General features: G+C 40.6%; 1 protein-coding gene across 1 annotated transcript in view; it reads right to left on the bottom strand.

Moving 5' to 3' along the window:
• Positions 1 to 19,718, bottom strand: part of LOC127623963 (sushi, von Willebrand factor type A, EGF and pentraxin domain-containing protein 1-like) — a 47,769-nt gene that overhangs the window by 2,502 nt on the left and 25,549 nt on the right. The window contains exons 12-15 of the mRNA XM_052098535.1: positions 14,791 to 14,928; positions 14,212 to 14,385; positions 13,723 to 13,893; positions 13,031 to 13,201 (exon numbers count right to left, since the gene is read on the bottom strand). Of these exons, the coding sequence (XP_051954495.1) occupies positions 13,031 to 13,201; positions 13,723 to 13,893; positions 14,212 to 14,385; positions 14,791 to 14,928 (654 nt within the window). The remainder of the gene's footprint in view (positions 1 to 13,030; positions 13,202 to 13,722; positions 13,894 to 14,211; positions 14,386 to 14,790; positions 14,929 to 19,718) is intronic.

Here is a 19,718-nt window from a genome sequence, read left to right as displayed (position 1 = left end):
TGTACACTTGAAGGCCAACAAGATACATTCACTTTTGACCAAGATGGTCACAGCCGGAACAGCAATAGCGCTCAAACATTAGAGCCTGTCAAACTGCGCACAGCAACAGAAGTCACGAAAAAGTCAATTATTTTATCTAGATCAACCAACGGTCATCTTGGTAAATGTGATCAATGAAATGAACACCCCTGTTCTAGATGTACAATATAGGACTAGTATAGAAAATTACTCATTTATCAAAATCGGACATCTTTTTCAGATAAACAAAGGTTTCATCACCCAGCCCTATTGATAACATTGCATTAATCTCAGTAATAGAAAGCTAATTTACAGGCCAAGTTATAGACAACCTAGCAAACAAAATAATGAAATTTACCTCGATATGTTTCTTCAAATTAGAGGCAGGATTAATGCTGATATCTGGCTTGAGCAAGTTAAACTCACATGACGCAGTCAAGCAATTGGACTTGTTCCACTGCGAAAAGGATTTCTCAGGTGTTAAAGACATCCTCCACATATTAAAATAGAAGTGGTGAATCTACAGCTGCAATTAAAGTTTTATTTACATGCGATTTGAGGGGAAGTCACGACTCTCCCTAGTCAATCATGTTGCTAGATAAAAATACAATCAGGACAGGGTAGCGAACACAGACAGTGGGATAATAGCGCAGTAAAAAATGTACTCCAGTAAAAGTTAAACTACAAGTACTATTTCCCAAGAATTGTAGTTACAGTAATGCAGGTATTTGTAATTACTGTACACTGCGGTCTACAGGTAGAACATATGCCAAATATCAAAACAATCTTCAATTTCAATGATAGGTTCACCCAGTCCCAAGCACAGCATCCAAAGCTTACATGCAGCTGCACATCAACTGCAAAGAGCTGTGCTGCATACAGAGACAGTGTAAAGACCGTGACCAGTTAATATTGGCACCAAAAGACGTGCCAATTAACACTTTTTGCTGGTGCAAAACAGGTCATATGCCTCAAATCTCTAGCACACCTGTAGAACACCTACCTGGCTCACAGGTGGGAATGTTTGGCGTCCAGGAACCATCAGCTCCATAACGGATTAATTGTGCTCCGCTCAGTACAAACCCACGATCGCAGAAGATCTGGACAACAGCTTTAAATGAAACCGCTTGTGGGGCAACCACACCATTGGCGACCACTACGACTGGACATTTCACTGAGGAAACAGAAGCATCCAATAAGCAGCAAGCACAGACTCTGCGCAGTAGTCAGTAAGAGCATGAAAGAAATCAGTAGGCCTTACAGCCAATACACCGGCAGCCAAAAGTTGGGAAAGTACAGAATTAGCGGTTTTGAGGAAATTGGTACTTTATTTCACCAAAGTGGCATTCAATGGATCACGAAGTATAGTCAGGACACTACTGCATTTAGAAAAACAGCACCATCACTATCTGAAGTGGTTTGATCAAATCTAGACATGCCCCATGTCCAGTAACCATCAAACAACTTATCGTCAAGTAATCATGCCAAATTGCTAAAAAAAATATAAAAATAAACCCCTTGCCATTATATCAAACACAGTTGAAAGCTATTTGGTTTGTTAAATTAAGCTCATTTAATCTTTGTTATTTAGTTGCCACAGTATGCAATAGACTGGGATATCTGAAGGTCAATAAATGGCAAAAAGAAAGAAACCGCTTTGTCTAGAAACTCCATACAATGCTTGAAATTGCCAAAACTGAAGATTTCATACAAAAGGTGTTCACTACAGTCTTCAAAGGCTTTAGGACAACGGTTTCCAACAAGGACAGAAAGACATGTGGAAGGCCAGACGTCCAACTAAGATGATAAGTACATCAGTGTCTCTAGTTTGAGAAATGGACGCCTCACGTGTCCCCAGCGGACAGCTTCATTGAATTCTAGCCGCTCAAACCCAATTTCATGTACAACAGTAAAGCGAACTCAGGGGTGCAGGGCTTCTGGGAAGAATTGCAAAGACGGACTCTTTTAAAACGGAAACAAAAATGGTTTAGAGTGGGCAAAGACATTGGACAGGTGTCCTGGATCTCAAACCAATTGAGCGTTTGTGGGATCAACTAGACCAGTGCCTGACAATACAACACACCTACGGCAAGTGCTACAGGAAGCTTGGGGTGAAAGGTCACCCCGAGTATCCAGACAAACTGAGCTAGATCCCAAAGGATCAGCAAAGCAGTCATTGCTGCACATGGAGGATTTTGAGAACTGTGGTTCAAGTTCAGAAATTCTCAAATTGTAATAAATTTCACATTAATGTCCGGACTATACATTGTGATCAGATGAATGCCACTTTAGAAGTACCGATTGCCTTCCATAGAGCATAATGTGTACATTATTCCAAACTTTGGGTAGGCAGTGTAGGCATCAATTAGATGTCAGTCACGTCTCAATTAGGTTGATGCAGGAAGATCTGTAACCGGTTAACATGGGTGCCAATATAAATGTGTGAAATCAGTCTTGCACCTTAAGATCACCTACCGGGCTCACAGGTGGGAATGTTTGGAGTCCAGAAACCATCTGCTCCACAGCGGACTTGCTGTGCTCCATTCAGCTTGAATCCAGGAGCACAAGTGATCTGAACAACTGCATTAAACACGACCGTTTGTGGGGAAACCCGTCCGTTGGTGATGACAATGGACGGACATTTCACTGTAGAACCAGAAAGAGCAGTAGGTGGATAAACTAGACAAGATTTCAGTTCAAGTTACACCATTCACCAAGGTTTCACTCATCTACAGAATATCTGGAGAGACTCCCCTTTACACTGTTGCATTTGGTTTGCTCTATGGGGCGTTTGTAAGCAATTTATTCCTAATCTTGAAACACTGCTCTGGAACAAACTGGAAAAAGTACTATACAAATTATACTAAACTGAGATCACCCAACAGAAAAGGATAGTTTTTCCCCCTTCCACTGCACATGTACCTTCAGCACCTCAATCTCTGGCACACCTGAAGATCACCTACCTGGCTTACAGGTGGGTACATTTGGCATCCAGGAACCATCTGCTCCACAGCGGAGTTTCTGCCCTCCATTCAGCTTAAATCCAGGAGCGCAGGTGATCTGAACAACGGTGTTAAACACAACCGCTTGCGTGGAAACTTGACCATTGGCAACGGAAATTGCTGGACATTTCACCACTGAGGAACCAGAAAAGGAGTTCAGAGAATCACGTGCAGGTTTTTAAATGGTTTCACTAGCTGTCAAAGCTCACATGTAGTGAGCACCATTTTAACAAACCGTTCACATGAATGCCAATGAGCCGTTGATGGAAAACAAATTTTATGCACCTCAAATTGGGGATGGGCAATCTAACTGAAAAAAAAAAAAAAAGCTTGCGACTAAATTTGGTCTCCAATTAAAGTAAAATCAGCAAAGTCAATACAAAAGGTCTGCAAGAACTTGCAGTACAAATATATTTAGCAAACACTAATTTACAGTGTTATATGGCACTCATTGGCTTGCACATAATCTCTGGAAGAATAGAAAACACAAATATGAAAGAACTGCATATTGATAGATGTTTGACAGACGGGTAGATGTCTTACTATGGCATATTTTACTTCCTTTTGCTAGCGTGTAACCTGGATCGCATTTAAACTCCACATCCTGCCCTTTGCTGAACACCGATTTAGAACGACCGTCATCCAGCTGCATTTGCGGAGAATCCTCTGCTTCAACACAATCTGAGGTGGACAAACAGACATAGAATTTCAAAGCACAGCACCACAAAATTGAAAAAGGTGTACATTTGTCCCCCCAAAACACACACTGTAATTCTCATGAGCACGCACATGAGATGAAGACATGGGTCACATTAGTAACCTTATAGGAGCGATTTTATTGTACAGGGAGGTAGTGATGTATGTCTCGAGATCACCTTTACGTGGTCTCGGTCTTGTCACAGCCTTGACGGTCTTTGGTCTCAGTCTTGTCTAGGTCTCGCTGTCTCAGACCGACATAGTGGTCGGGGGATTTAGCAATACAATATCCACGACGACACAACGTTCGATAATGCAACAGTATTATTATTTTGCGCCCTTCAAATGCAACCAATCACATGTATTTTTTTTGTGACAGCCGTTGGCGCTCATCCATCCATATAACATTATACCCAAGTGAGAGTGTAACGTAGAGCGTAAAGAGCACAGTCAGTCAGTAGCATGTCAGCGAATTCCTTGGTCATAAAATTTGCTTTCGTAGAACACAATGAGTTCTTCTGCACATCGTCAAATAAAGAGAAGCATTCGGCGAAATGTAGATTCTGCACAGTCTGATTGACAGAGACAGACGGGACCACCTCAACGTTCACCAGACACCTGGAGCGTAAACACAGGGAAAGGTAAGCTATCTACCCATTTTCAAACTCTGTGAAACCTCCCATGACCAAACAGAGATCATGTATCTGCTGAATTATTGTTGTTTATCATGTGTTCTTCTCACACGTACGATTTACGTTATTTAGGGACATATTTTTTGCAAGCCTCTCTAAGGACGTAACTAACGTTAACCTGATGGAGTGTAACTAACGTTACATGCTAAGTAACGAGATTTTGGGTAACTGCACAACTGACAGATGACTTCGAGCGCACCGCCAACGGTGTGTGTGTGTAACCATAGCGACAAAACGACCAACTTTCGGATCCTGCACTTAAGCCTATAATGTAGTTTTTAAATATATTGTTTGATTACAGTATTGTATTGAAGATGGTGTTAGACTACATAAATGGTCTTTTAAATATCATCTGCATATCTCCGTTGTGTTGACTAAACATTAGGCCTAATCCTCATGAGGGCAGCCATGTTAGGATCACATGAGCAAATAATAATAAAATGTGATGGGCCTGGATGCACATAGATACAAGTCTAAGACAATATGAATGAAAACGGAGTGCACCTTTAATAGGGCCATACAATCAAAAACTATTAGATCCCAACTAACAAATTCCACAAACTAAAATAATTTTAGGAACCAAATTATCTAACTTGGATTGTATATGAAAACACTCCCAATTTAATTTGCCTTCCACAGCATGTGCCATCAAATTACTGCTATATGGCCATAGTTAAGCATGATTTGTAGTATTTTGCACTTCTCGTATACCAAATTGTACTAAGATAACTACTACTTACCCACAAAGTGTGCAAATACTAATATCATTACAGTTCCCCAAATCAGTGCCATTTTCTTGACGATCTGCAGCTCTTCGTGTCAACTGAATGCTTCTGTCTGATCCAAACAAACCTTGCCTTAATTAAAATAGGCTGCTATCCCAGAACACCTGCATCCAATCTAACAATCCTCCAATCGCAATCAAACACTGTGCGCATGCGCCGTAAATTCTCTGCCTCATTGCTTGCGCTCAAAAGTGGTGGGAACAGAGAAACTGAGCGAATATTTTGGACATTTTTAACAGCTGATTACAAGGAATTAGAGTATTTTTTTTAAATATATATATATATATGATATTTTTGAGAAGACTAACCCTAATTTTTGACACCTTTTAAATTTTAACAATATCTGTTTTATTCTGAGGTGTAAAAAGAACAGAGAATTGTACTTAATCCTTCTATGGTCAGGGGAAATACCTCGTTTTGCTATTTTCCAGCGCAATTTGGATGCAAATATTTCTTTTCAGTTTTTCCTTCAAAATATTGTTTATTGTTTTTATGTTTGCATTTTCCATAAAAAAATAACATGATACAAGATATGAACATTTACATCAAATTGGTCTTCTCACGACATGCTGCTATTTTACATTTAAACATGGTGAGTTGATGCCAAAGTATTATAGGTCATTTGACCTAAGTAAGAACCCTAAACTTTCAAGCTCCAAATTGCACATAAAGGCAGCAAAAAAGTAACCCATATGACTCCAGTGTTTAAATTCATGTCAACAGAAGCGATATGATAGGTGTGTGTGAGAAACATTTCTAATATATAAATATTAGGCAAAGATTTTTTTTTTTTACTATAAATCTTTCACTTTAAAACTCGTTTTGTTTTATTCACGTTTTAATACATATCGCCACCTTTTGGGCAGGGAGGAAAATGTATTGTTGAGACCTGTAGTTATAGTTGAATTGATTTGCTGGCCATGGCAGAACACTGATATTCCTGTCTTGCAGGAAATCACGCACAGAACGAGCAGTATGGCTGCTGGCTGGAGGGTCATATCAGGATGAGCCTAAACGCACAGCGTTGAGATTGCCTGCAATGACAATAAGCTCAGTCCGATGATGCTGTGACACACCGCCCCAGACGATGACCGAACCTCCACCTCCAAATCGATCCCGCTCCAGAGTACAGGCCTCTGTAATGCTCATTCCTTCCACGATAAACGCAAGTACGACCATCACCCCTGGTGAGACAAAACCACGACTCGTCAGTGAAGAGCACTTTTTGCCAGTCCTGTCTGGTCCAGTGAAGGTGGGTTTGTGCCCACAGGTTTCGTTGGTGCCGGTGATGTCTGGTAAGGACCTGCCTTACAACAGGTCTACAAGCTCTCAGTCCAGCCTCTCTCAGCGTATTTCAGACAGTCTGAACACTGATGGAGGGATTGTGCGGTCCTGGTGTAACTCAGGCAGTTCTTGTTGCCATCCTGTACCTGTCCCGCAGGTGTGATATTCAGATGTACCGATCCAGTGCAGGTGTTGTTACACGTGGTCTGCCTCTGCGAGGATGATCAGCTGTCCTTCCTGTCTCCCTGTAGCGCTGTCTTACCCCGGATTTCCACCAACTGCGGAACGGCTGCGGATTGGCTCCGCTGCGTGTCGGATCCGTGCTCTGCCGTCCTTCAATACCTACCAGATACGGATTTGTTGCGGAACGGCTGCGGCCGTGACTGACAGCTGAAGTCACGAGGACACACGATATCTCGCGAATTTACGTATGATCGCGCGATATAACAGGATGTAGTTTCTATAAACAGAACTACAAAACCAGCAACAGTTTGTTTCCATCCAGAGGAGTACAGGGGAAACATCTATTTGCTGACCAGCTGATCTCCCTTTTTTGTGGAGATTATTGTGATTCTACCATGGGTAAGTACAATATTTATAATTGATCAACTTATAAAATGCTAAATGTTTATTTTGGGTTCCTTTTTGAATGTATTGGGAAAGTAGTAGGTTGTGTAAAAAGTTAACTATTGTTCTTGTTGGAAAATGAAAAAGTATATAAAACAAAATTTGTTTGGTTTAAATTGTACTTATGAGTGACAATAATGTTTTGGTTTTGTTTCTGTGTTCGACTTCCTGCGGCGCTCTCCGGCATCCGGCAAAAATAGAAACTCTGCGTATCTTCTCCGGAGGGCTGCGGTCGCCGGAGCTGGGACGGAGTCGGAACGCAGCCGTTCCGCAGTCAGTGAAAATGCACACATTGACTTTAATGGAAACCTATTGACTCCGCCGCCGTTCCTGAGCGGATCCGCAGCCGTTCCGCAGTTGGTGGAAATCCGGGGTTAGGCATCTCACAGTACGGACATTGCAATTTATTGCCCTGGCCACATCTGCAGTCCTTATGCCTCAATGCAGCATGCCTAAGGCACATTCATGCTGATGAGCAGGGACCCTTGGCATCTTTCTTTTGGTGTTTTCAGAGTCAGTAGAAAAGTCTCTTTATTGTCCTAAGTTTATTAACTGTGACCTTAATTGCCAACCGTCTGTAAGCTGTTAGTGTCTTAACGACCATTCCACAAGTGTATGTTCATTAATTGTTTATGGTTTATTGAACAAGCATGTAAAACATTGTTTAAACCATTTGCAATAAAGATATTTGGCATTTTACAAAATGATCTTTAAAATACAGTGTCCTGAAAAAGGGACGTTTTGTTTTTTTGCTGAGTTTCTGTATAAAAGACAAAATAACATTTCTGTTTTTAGTGAGCAATCCCTGAAAGACAACAAGACAAATACCAGAAACATACTTTTTCTATTCAAGCGTCTTCATTTCATAGCACAATATACATCAATGAACAGAGACCACATCATTACAGGTACATCAACAATGGGGCAAGCCATGCCATTGGCCATCTAGTCCACATGACACTTGTGGTGAGCCAGTGATATCAAAGCCCTTGCTGCAGATGATGATCACAGTATCTTTGCGTTTGTTCAACGGCTTCACTCCATTTTTTATCACTCCATTTGCCAGTTACGACCCAAGTTTGGGACCAACATAAAAAGCAGTCAAAACCTACTCCGTCTTCTGTAATCTATTTAAACTAAACAAGACAACCCCCACCATCATCTTCAAATAAGAAAACATCAGACAAACACTAAACACTGGAGTAGATTTCCTGGGGCAGCAGCAGGCATGAAGTGCAGCCAGCACCTCTTTAAATAAGCAGGACTCCAGGTGTAGCAGGTTAGAGTCTCCACTTACATCTGATTGGCGCAAAAGAAACAGCCACAATAGTGTTTGACAGGCCACGGTTACAAAACAACAGAAATAAAACAACTTGATACTGATAACTGATACTGAACCGATCAGCTGTAAGTAACAGTGAAGTCACTCCCCCGTCTCTCACAGGAAAATCTTTATATTGAATTAATTTAGTTTGATTTTAAAAAGAACATCTTAAGGGAAATAAGCTTTTTTTATGGTCACAAAATATATAAAGATACATTTTTTTATATATGTAGCAACATCATTTGTGTGAAAAGAAACCACAGAAGGTTGTTTTGGATGGTAAGTTGGCGTAAGTTTTGAAGTATTTTGTCATTTTAAATAAATGTGATTATTTCCAGGATTTTCATTAGCTTCATAAATTTGCAACATTCGAAAAATTATTAAATGACCTCAAAATCCAACTTTAGACATTGCGCACAAAGACCTCATGGAACGGGAACATTTTGCAGTGTATAGTGACAAACAGTTGTTTAGGAAATTCCTGTCAGTTTATGCTATTTAGTGTTTTTGGAGATTGTAAAAAATCAAAAGGATCCCTTTACCCCAGGGCACCTTTAGCTCTGTTGTACCCTACGTGCAACTTTTTCTCTCATAGATTTGGCCAACTGGTTAATTATTTTCAACAATGTTCTGATGGTTTTAATATGTTCAGTAACTTTTACTTGGTGAATTCCTTTTAGAACCGGCTATCAGGGTTGCTCTATTGGTCCTGCACTGCCTAATCATTTACCTGTTTTCCATAAATATGCCTGTATACACACAATGAATGCGTTTAATGTCCTATTCTTGTATGTGCAATGATCATAATGCATGCCAAGCACGTCCCAGATAAAAGCACCTTTACAGCTGAATTTAGTGGCTTTTGGAATAGATTAAGTATTTTAAATGGGTCAGATATACAATGTTTTTTGAGGGTTTCTTTTTAGACTAGTCGACATCAAAATGTACATTTAAACGTCAGTTAGTCGTTCCGCACATTCCTAGTCAATAATTAAAAATGAGAGTCCTGAGTCCTATTCGACACCTGTTGTACCCATCTGCCAATAATTGCAGTGATTTTAAAGTGTTTCAGAGATCATCATTCCTAGGTGGACATTCCCATAGCATCAGCAACTGTCTGAGTCTTGTTCCCTGGAACCCACCATTACAGGCATAACCATACAGTTTTCTAGAGTAAAGATCAAACACATTTTAGTGACAGTAGCAAAGAACTAAATGATGGGCAACAGATATCCACCTTAAATCTGCTGAACTACAGATTTGTATCTTTGGACATAGATGTGTGGACAATGGACTAGGGCTAAATTTGAGACTACACCACTGCAAGTCATGAATGGGATCTGTTTCCATTGAATTTGATCCACATGCAGCACAATCGAGCCATGAAACCAGTCATTCCCCTGGGCCTACTCCTATGGAGCGATAGAACTAGTGGACCAAAATTAATGCTGAAGAATTCTGAAATTTCCCCATTTCCTCTTAAATGGAGACTGTGTGCATTCCCATTTAGTTAGAAATATTGGCTTTGACCATTTCTAAAAGGTTAAACTCCTCAAATCCCATCCTTATCACTAGCAGGTCTCCACGCTCATCTTCAGATGGAATGAAGCTCTACTGAACCGGCGATCTGAATCCTGCGCTTGTGGAGGGTTAAATAATGACATTTAACATGGAGTATCCCAAAGATCAAGGAAACTGTGCTGCCCGTATAACTAATGATCTTCCACTTTCTTGATCTAAAAGCGAACTAAATATACTTGGATATTAATCCTTCAGAAGGCTTCAGCAAACTCAAAACATTCTTAGTTGATCTGATGTTGGATTTGCTTCCAAATTCTGATCATAAACAGACAAGTCAAGAATGAGTCAAGTTTGGTCAAGTTTATGCATTTAAAATTTTGCTGTGAAGCGGCAACGGGGCAAGCCCTGCCATTGGCCATCTGGTCCACATTTGGCCACTGATGCACCAATCATACGACAGCCAGCTTTGCAGATGATGCTAACAGTATCGTTGGGTTCGTACGATGGCTTGGCTCCACCTTTTATCAATCCATTTTCAACCACGGGTGCTGAACAGGTCATGGATTCTGGACTCTGAAATACTGAAAACCAGAGAAACAGAACACTACATTCAGGAAGGTCACATTGGGTGCTCATGTAGGTTAACCAAAAACACATATGTAGGGGTGAATCATAATCTTCACTTTTCAATGAAGCTCACATGCACAAACAGGAACCTTATTACATTGGCCGACAACCAAAAGTGCCATTTTATGCCAAGAGGAAGACTGAACTTCAGCAATTACTTAAATTCAGTAACAAATTACACAATTCGTGCATTAGATTGAGTCTCTTACAGCCAAATTTTGTGATTTGCAAAAGGATGTTTAATTACAGTCTGAATTTGCACTTCAGTGAAGAGCTGCTCGTGTGGACACGCTGCTATTAACAGCACTGTGGCTCGCAGTATTCAACTGAACAAATGGTTACCAGAGTGGGTTACGGAGAACCATTACAAACTTTGCTCACAATGGCAGTAGAAACACAGGAATAAAAAGGAAAACCCCTACCTGGCTCACAGGTGGGAACATTTGGCGTCCAGGAACCATCTGCTCCACAGCGGAGTTGCTGCGCTCCATTCAGACTGAATCCAGGAGAGCAGGTGATCTGAACAACGGTGTTAAACACGACCGCTTGTGGGGCAACCTGACCATTGGCGACATAAATGTCTGGACATGTTACTGAGGAACAGAGAGCACCATGTGGAGGGGGATAAATAAAATAATAATTCAAAAGACTCCAGGTGTTTAAAAAGTTCAATAATAACTCCCATAATTGCCTTTACAAGTGCCGTTTACGGGTCACAAAATATGAAAGGCAACAGACATTGTGCATGTGAGTGACCATGTAGGGGAGCAACCACCAAAACAGACACAGGAAAAACCCTGCACAACAGTGAACTAATCGGTTAACCTTGGGTCAGAAAGAGAGAGAGAGAGAAACAGGCCTTACACCAAATAGAGCACCCCTAGATCGCCTACCTGGCTCACAGGTGGGAACATTTGACGTCCAGGAACCATCTGCTCCACAGCGGAGTTGCTGTGCTCCGTTCAGACTGAATCCAGGAGAGCAGGTGATCTGAACAACAGTGTCAAACACGACCGCTTGTGGGGCAACCTCACCATTGGCGACGTAAATGTCTGGACACGTTACTGAGGAACAAGAGAAAGCAGCATGTGGAAAAAGAGTCTCGATTCCTCATCTACACATCATTCGAATGCATGATGCACAGTTTTCTGAAGTTTGTGACTGTAGAGCAATGTTTATTGCAGAACATTCCAAAGATGACACTTTTCTAGCAGGCATTCGAAAAAACAAAAAGCAATTTTATCAGCTCTTTCCTGGTAATTTATTATACAAATTAACTCCACATCAGGGGTCAGTATTATATTACAGTAACACTTTTAAAGCCAATCAAGTTATTCATCTAAAGTCATGAGTGGTTCTCTCGTTTCCTTGTTTGATTAATAGCCTTTATATAACAGCCAACTACACAGTGCTCAATTCATGTACACTTGAAGGCCAACAAGATACATTCACTTTTGACCAAGACGGTCACAGCCGGAACAGCAGTAGCGCTCAAACATTAGAGCCTGTCAAACCGCAGCACAGCGACAGACGTCACAAAAGTCCATTATTTTATCTAGATCAACCAACGGTCATCTTGGTAAATGTGATCAATGAAATGAACACCCCTGTTCTAGATGTACAATATAGGACTAGTATAGAAAATTACTCATTTATCAAAATCGGACATCTTTCAGATAAACAAAGGTTTCATCACCCAGCCCTATTGATAACATTGCATTAATCTCAGTAATAGAAAGCTAATTTACAGGCCAAGTTATAGACAACCTAGCAAACAAAATAATGAAATTTACCTCGATATGTTTCTTCAAATTAGAGGCAGGATTAATGCTGATATCTGGCTTGAGCAAGTTAAACTCACATGACGCAGTCAAGCAATTGGACTTGTTCCACTGCGAAAAGGCTTTTAAGGTGTTGAAGACATCCTCCACATATTAAAAAAAGTGGTGAATCTACAGCTGCAATTCAAGTTTTATTTACATGCGATTTGAGGGGAAGTCACGACTCTCCCTAGTCAATCATGTTGCTAGATAAAAATACAATCAGGACAGGGTAGCAAACACAGACAGTGGGATAATAGCGCAGTAAAAGTACAGATACAGCACTTAAAATGTACTCCAGTAAAAGTTAAACTACAAGTACCATTTCCCAAGAATTGCAGTTACAGTAATGCAGGTATTTGTAATTACTGTACACTGCGGTCTACAGGTAGAACATATGCCAAATATCAAAACAATCTTCAATTTCAATGATAGGTTCACCCAGTCCCAAGCACAGCATCCAAAGCTTACATGCAGCTGCACATCAACTGCAAAGAGCTGTGCTGCATACAGACACAGTGTAAAGACCGTGACCAGTTAATATTGGCACCAAAAGAAGTGCCAATTAACACTTTTTGCTGGTGCAAAACAGGTCACATGCCTCAAATCTCTAGCACACCTGTAGAACACCTACCTGGCTCACAGGTGGGAATGTTTGGCGTCCAGAAACCATCAGCTCCACAACGGATTAATTGTGCTCCGTTCAGTACAAACCCACGATCGCAGAAGATCTGGACAACAGCTTTAAATGAAACCGCTTGTGGGGCAACCACACCACTGGCGACCACTACGACTGGACATTTCACTGAGGAAACAGAAGCATCCAATAAGCAGCAAGCACAGACTCTGCGCAGTAGTCAGTAAGAGCATGAAAGAAATCAGTAGGCCTTACAGCCAATACACCGGCAGCCAAAAGTTGGGAAAGTACAGAATTAGCGGTTTTGAGGAAATTGGCAATTTCCTCATTGGTAATTTCTTGGTATCCAGACAAACTGAGCTAGATCGCAAAGGATCAGCAAAGCAGTCATTGCTGCACATGGAGGATTTTGAGAACTGTGGTTCAAGTTCAGAAATTCTCAAATTGTAATAAATTTCACATTAATGTCCGGACTATACATTGTGATCAGATGAATGCCACTTTAGAAGTACCGATTGCCTTCCATAGAGCATAATGTGTACATTATTCCAAACTTTGGGTAGGCAGTGTAGGCATCAATTAGATGTCAGTCACGTCTCAATTAGGTTGATGCAGGAAGATCTGTAACCGGTTAACATGGGTGCCAATATAAATGTGTGAAATCAGTCTTGCACCTTAAGATCACCTACCGGGCTCACAGGTGGGAATGTTTGGCATCCAGAAACCATCTGCTCCACAGCGGACTTGCTGTGCTCCATTCAGCTTGAATCCAGGAGCACAAGTGATCTGAACAACTGCATTAAACACGACCGTTTGTGGGGAAACCCGTCCGTTGGTGATGACAATGGACGGACATTTCACTGTAGAACCAGAAAGAGCAGTAGGTGGATAAACTAGACAAGATTTCAGTTCAAGTTACACCATTCACCAAGGTTTCACTCATCTACAGAATATCTGGAGACTTCCCTTTACACTGTTGCATTTGGTTTGCTCTATGGGGCGTTTGTAAAGCAGCAATTTATTCCTAATCTTGAAACACTGCTCTGGAACAAACTGGAAAAAGTACTATACAAATTATACTAAACTGAGCTCACCCAACAGAAAAGGATAGTTTTCCCCCTTCCACTGCACATGTACCTTCAGCACCTCAATCTCTGGCACACCTGAAGATCACCTACCTGGCTTACAGGTGGGAACATTTGGCATCCAGGAACCATCTGCTCCACAGCGGAGTTTCTGCCCTCCATTCAGCTTAAATCCAGGAGCGCAGGTGATCTGAACAACGGTGTTAAACACAACCGCTTGCGTGGAAACTTGACCATTGGCAACGGAAATTGCTGGACATTTCACCACTGAGGAACCAGAAAAGGAGTTCAGAGAATCACGTGCAGGTTTTTAAATGGTTTCACTAGCTGTCAAAGCTCACATGTAGTGAGCACCATTTTAACAAACCGTTCACATGAATGCCAATGAGCCGTTGATGGAAAACAAATTTTATGCACCTCAAATTGGGGATGGGCAATCTAACTGAAAAAAAAAAAAAAGCTTGCGACTAAATTTGGTCTCCAATTAAAGTAAAATCAGCAAAGTCAATACAAAAGGTCTGCAAGAACTCGCAGTACAAATATATTTAGCAAACACTAAATTACAGTAATATGGCACTCATTGGCTTGCACATAATCTCTGGAAGAATAGAAAACACAAATATGAAAGAACTGCATATTGATAGATGTTTGACAGACGGGTAGAGGTCTTACTATGGCATATTTTACTTCCTTTTGCTAGCGTGTAACCTGGATCGCATTTAAAATCCACATCCTGCCCTTTGTTGAACACCGATTTAGAACGACCGTCATCCAGCTGCATTTGCGGAGAATCCTCTGCTTCAACACAATCTGAGGTGGACAAACAGACATAGAATTTCAAAGCACAGCACCACAAAATTGAAAAAGGTGTACATTTGTCCCCCCAAAACACACACTGTAATTCTCATGAGCACGCACATGAGATGAAGACATGGGTCACATTAGTAACCTTATAGGAGCGATTTTATTGTACAGAGAGGTAGTGATGTATGTCTCGAGATCACTTTTACGTGGTCTCGGTCTTGTCACAGCCTTGACGGTCTTTGGTCTCAGTCTTGTCTAGGTCTCGCTGTCTCAGACCGACATAGTGGTCGGGGGATTTAGCAATACAATATCCAGGACGACACAACGTTCGATAATGCAACAGTATTATTATTTTGCGCCCTTCAAATGCAACCAATCACATGTATTTTTTTTGTGACACAGCCGTTGGCGCTCATCCATCCATATAACATTATACCCAAGTGAGAGTGTAACGTAGAGCGTAAAGAGCACAGTCAGTCAGTAGCATGTCAGCGAATTCCTTGGTCATAAAATTTGCTTTCTTAGAACACAATGAGTTCTTCTGCACATCGTCAAATAAAGAGAAGCATTCGGCGAAATGTAGATTCTGCACAGTCTGATTGACAGAGACAGACGGGACCACCTCAACGTTCACCAGACACCTGGAGCGTAAACACAGGGAAAGGTAAGCTATCTACCCATTTTCAAACTCTGTGAAACCTCCCATGACCAAACAGAGATCATGTATCTGCTGAATTATTGTTGTTTATCATGTGTTCTTCTCACACGTACGATTTACGTTATTTAGGGACATATTTTTTGCAAGCCTCTCTAAGGACGTAACTAACGTTAACCTGATGGAGTGTAACTAACGTTACATGCTAAGTAACGAGATTTTGGGTAACTGCACAACTGACAGATGACTTCGAGCGCACCGCCAACGGTGTGTGTGTGTAACCATAGCAACAAAACGACCAACTTTCGGATCCTGCACTTAAGGCTATAATGTCGTTTTTAAATATATTGTTTGATTACAGTATTGTATTGAAGATGGTGTTAGACTAAATAAATGGTCTTTTAAATATCATCTGCATATCTCCGTTGTGTTGACTAAACATTAGGCCTAATCCTCATGGGGGCAGCCATGTTAGGACCACATGAGCAAATAATAATAAACTGTGATGGGCCTGGATGCACATAGATACAAGTCTAAGACAATATGAATGAAAACGGAGTGCACCTTTAATAGGGCCATACAATCAAAAACTATTAGATCCCAACTAACAAATTTCACAAACTAAAATAATTTTAGGAACCAAATTATCTAACTTGGATTGTATATGAAAACACTCCCAATTTTATTTGCCTTCCACAGCATGTGCCATCAAATTACTGCTATATGGCCATAATGACAAGAGTTAAGCATGATTTGTAGTATTTTGCACTTCTCGTATACCAAATTGTCCTAAGATAACAACTACTTACCCACAAAGTGTGCAAATACTAATATCATTACAGTTCCCCAAATCAGTGCCATTTTCTTGACGATCTGCAGCTCTTCGTGTCAACTGAATGCTTCTGTCTGATCCAAACAAACCTTGCCTTAATTAAAATAGGCTGCTATCCCAGAACACCTGCATCCAATCTAAAAATCCTCCAATCGCAATCAAACACTGTGCGCATGCGCCGTAAATTCTCTGCCTCATTGCTTGCGCTCAAAAGTGGTGGGAACAGAGAAACTGAGCGAATATTTTGGACATTTTTAACAGCTGATTACAAGGAATTAGAGTATTTTTTTTAAAAATATATATATATATATATATGATATTTTTGAGAAGACTAACCCTAATTTTTGACACCTTTTAAATTTTAACAATATCTGTTTTATTCTGAGGTGTAAAAAGAACAGAGAATTGTACTTAATCCTTCTATGGTCAGGGGGGAAATACCTCGTTTTGCTATTTTCCAGCGCAATTTGGATGCAAATATTTCTTTTCAGTTTTTCCCTTCAAAATATTGTTTATTGTTTTTATGTTTGCATTTTCCATAAAAAAATAACATGATACAAGATATGAACATTTACATCAAATTGGTCTTCTCACGACATGCTGCTATTTTACATTTAAACATGGTGAGTTGATGCCAAAGTATTATAGGTCATTTGACCTAAGTAAGAACCCTAAACTTTCAAGCTCCAAATTGCACATAAAGGCAGCAAAAAAAGTAACCCATATGACTCCAGTGTTTAAATTCATGTCAACAGAAGCGATATGATAGGTGTGTGTGAGAAACATTTCTAATATATAAATATTAGGCAAAGATTTTTTTTTTTTACTATAAATCTTTCACTTTAAAACTCGTTTTGTTTTATTCACGTTTTAATACATATCGCCACCTTTTGGGCAGGGAGGAAAATGTATTGTTGAGATCTGTAGTTATAGTTGAATTGAGATCCGGGCTCTTTGCTGGCCATGGCAGAACACTGATATTCCTGTCTTGCAGGAAATCACGCACAGAACGAGCAGTATGGCTGCTGGCTGGAGGGTCATATCAGGATGAGCCTAAACGCACAGCGTTGAGATTGCCTGCAATGACAATAAGCTCAGTCCGATGATGCTGTGACACACCGCCCCAGACCATGACCGAACCTCCACCTCCAAATCGATCCCGCTCCAGAGTACAGGCCTCTGTAATGCTCATTCCTTCCACGATAAACGCAAGTACGACCATCACCCCTGGTGAGACAAAACCACGACTCGTCAGTGAAGAGCACTTTTTGCCAGTCCTGTCTGGTCCAGTGAAGGTGGGTTTGTGCCCACAGGTTTCGTTGGTGCCGGTGATGTCTGGTAAGGACCTGCCTTACAACAGGTCTACAAGCTCTCAGTCCAGCCTCTCTCAGCGTATTTCAGACAGTCTGAACACTGATGGAGGGATTGTGCGTTCCTGGTGTAACTCAGGCAGTTCTTGTTGCCATCCTGTACCTGTCCCGCAGGTGTGATATTCAGATGTACCGATCCAGTGCAGGTGTTGTTACACGTGGTCTGCCTCTGCGAGGATGATCAGCTGTCCTTCCTGTTTCCCTGTAGCACTGTCTTAGGCATCTCACCGTACGGACATTGCAATTTATTGCCCTGGCCACATCTGCAGTCCTTATGCCTCAATGCAGCATGCTTAAGGCACATTCATGCTGATGAGCAGGGACCCTTGGCATCTTTCTTTTGGTGTTTTTCAGAGTCAGTAGAAAAGTCTCTTTATTGTCCTAAGTTTATTAACTGTGACCTTAATTGCCAACCGTCTGTAAGCTGTTAGTGTCTTAACGACCATTCCACAAGTGTATGTTCATTAATTGTTTATGGTTTATTGAACAAGCATGTAAAACATTGTTTAAACCATTTGCAATAAAGATATTTGGCATTTTACAAAATGATCTTTAAAATACAGTGTCCTGAAAAAGGGACGTTTTGTTTTTTTGCTGAGTTTATATGTATAAAAGACAAAATAACATTTCTGTTTTTACTGAGCAATCCCTGAAAGACAACAAGACAAATACCAGAAACATACTTTTTCTATTCAAGCGTCTTCATTTCATAGCACAATATACATCAATGAACAGAGACCACATCATTACAGGTACATCAACAATGGGGCAAGCCATGCCATTGGCCATCTAGTCCACATGACACTTGTGGTGAGCCAGTGATATCAAAGCCCTTGCTGCAGATGATGATCACAGTATCTTTGCGTTTGTTCAACGGCTTCACTCCATTTTTTATCACTCCATTTGCCAGTTACGACCCAAGTTTGGGACCAACATAAAAAGCAGTCAAAACCTACTCCGTCTTCTGTAATCTATTTAAACTAAACAAGACAACCCTCACCATCATCTTCAAATAAGAAAACATCAAACAAACACTAAACACTGGAGTAGGTTTCCTGGGGCAGCAGCAGGCATGAAGTGCAGCCAGCACCTCTTTAAATAAGCAGGACTCCAGGTGTAGCAGGTTAGAGTCTCCACTTACATCTGATTGGCTCAAAAGAAACAGCCACAATAGTGTTTGACAGGCCACGGTTACAAAACAACAGAAATAAAACAACTTGATACTGATAACTGATACTGAACCGATCAGCTGTAAGTAACAGTGAAGTCACTCCCCCGTCTCTCACAGGAAAATCTTTAAATTGAATTAATTTAGTTTGATTTTAAAAAGAACATCTTAAGGGAAATAAGCTTTTTTTATGGTCACAAAATATATAAAGATACATTCTTTTATATATGTAGCAACATAATTTGTGTGAAAAGAAACCACAGAAGGTTGTTTTGGATGGTAAGTTGGCGTAAATTTTGAAGTATTTTGTCATTTTAAATAAATGTGATTATTTCCAGGATTTTCATTAGCTTCATAAATTTGCAACATTCGAAAAATTATTAAATGACCTCAAAATCCAACTTCAGACATTGCGCACAAAGACCTCATGGAACGGGAACATTTTGCAGTGTATAGTGACAAACAGTTGTTTAGGAAAGTCCTGTGTCAGTTTATGCTATTTAGTGTTTTTGGAGATTATCAAATCAAAAGCAGCCCTTTACCCCAGGGCACCTTTAGCTCTGTTGTACCCTACGTGCAACTTTTCAGCAATTTTTTTTTCTCTCTCATAGATTTGGCCGACTGGTTAATTATTTTCAACAATGTTCTGACTGTTTTAATATGTTCAGTAACTTTTACTTGGTGAATTCCATTCAGAACCGGCTATCAGGGTTGCTCTATTGGTCCTGCACTGCCTAATCATTTACCCGTTTTCAATAAATATGCCTGTAT

Source organism: Xyrauchen texanus, chromosome 30 (genome assembly GCF_025860055.1).
Source record: "Xyrauchen texanus isolate HMW12.3.18 chromosome 30, RBS_HiC_50CHRs, whole genome shotgun sequence".
Lineage (NCBI taxonomy): Eukaryota > Metazoa > Chordata > Actinopteri > Cypriniformes > Catostomidae > Xyrauchen > Xyrauchen texanus.
The sequence above is the reverse complement of the archived record's forward strand: the minus strand, read 5'-3'. Positions and strand labels throughout refer to the sequence as shown.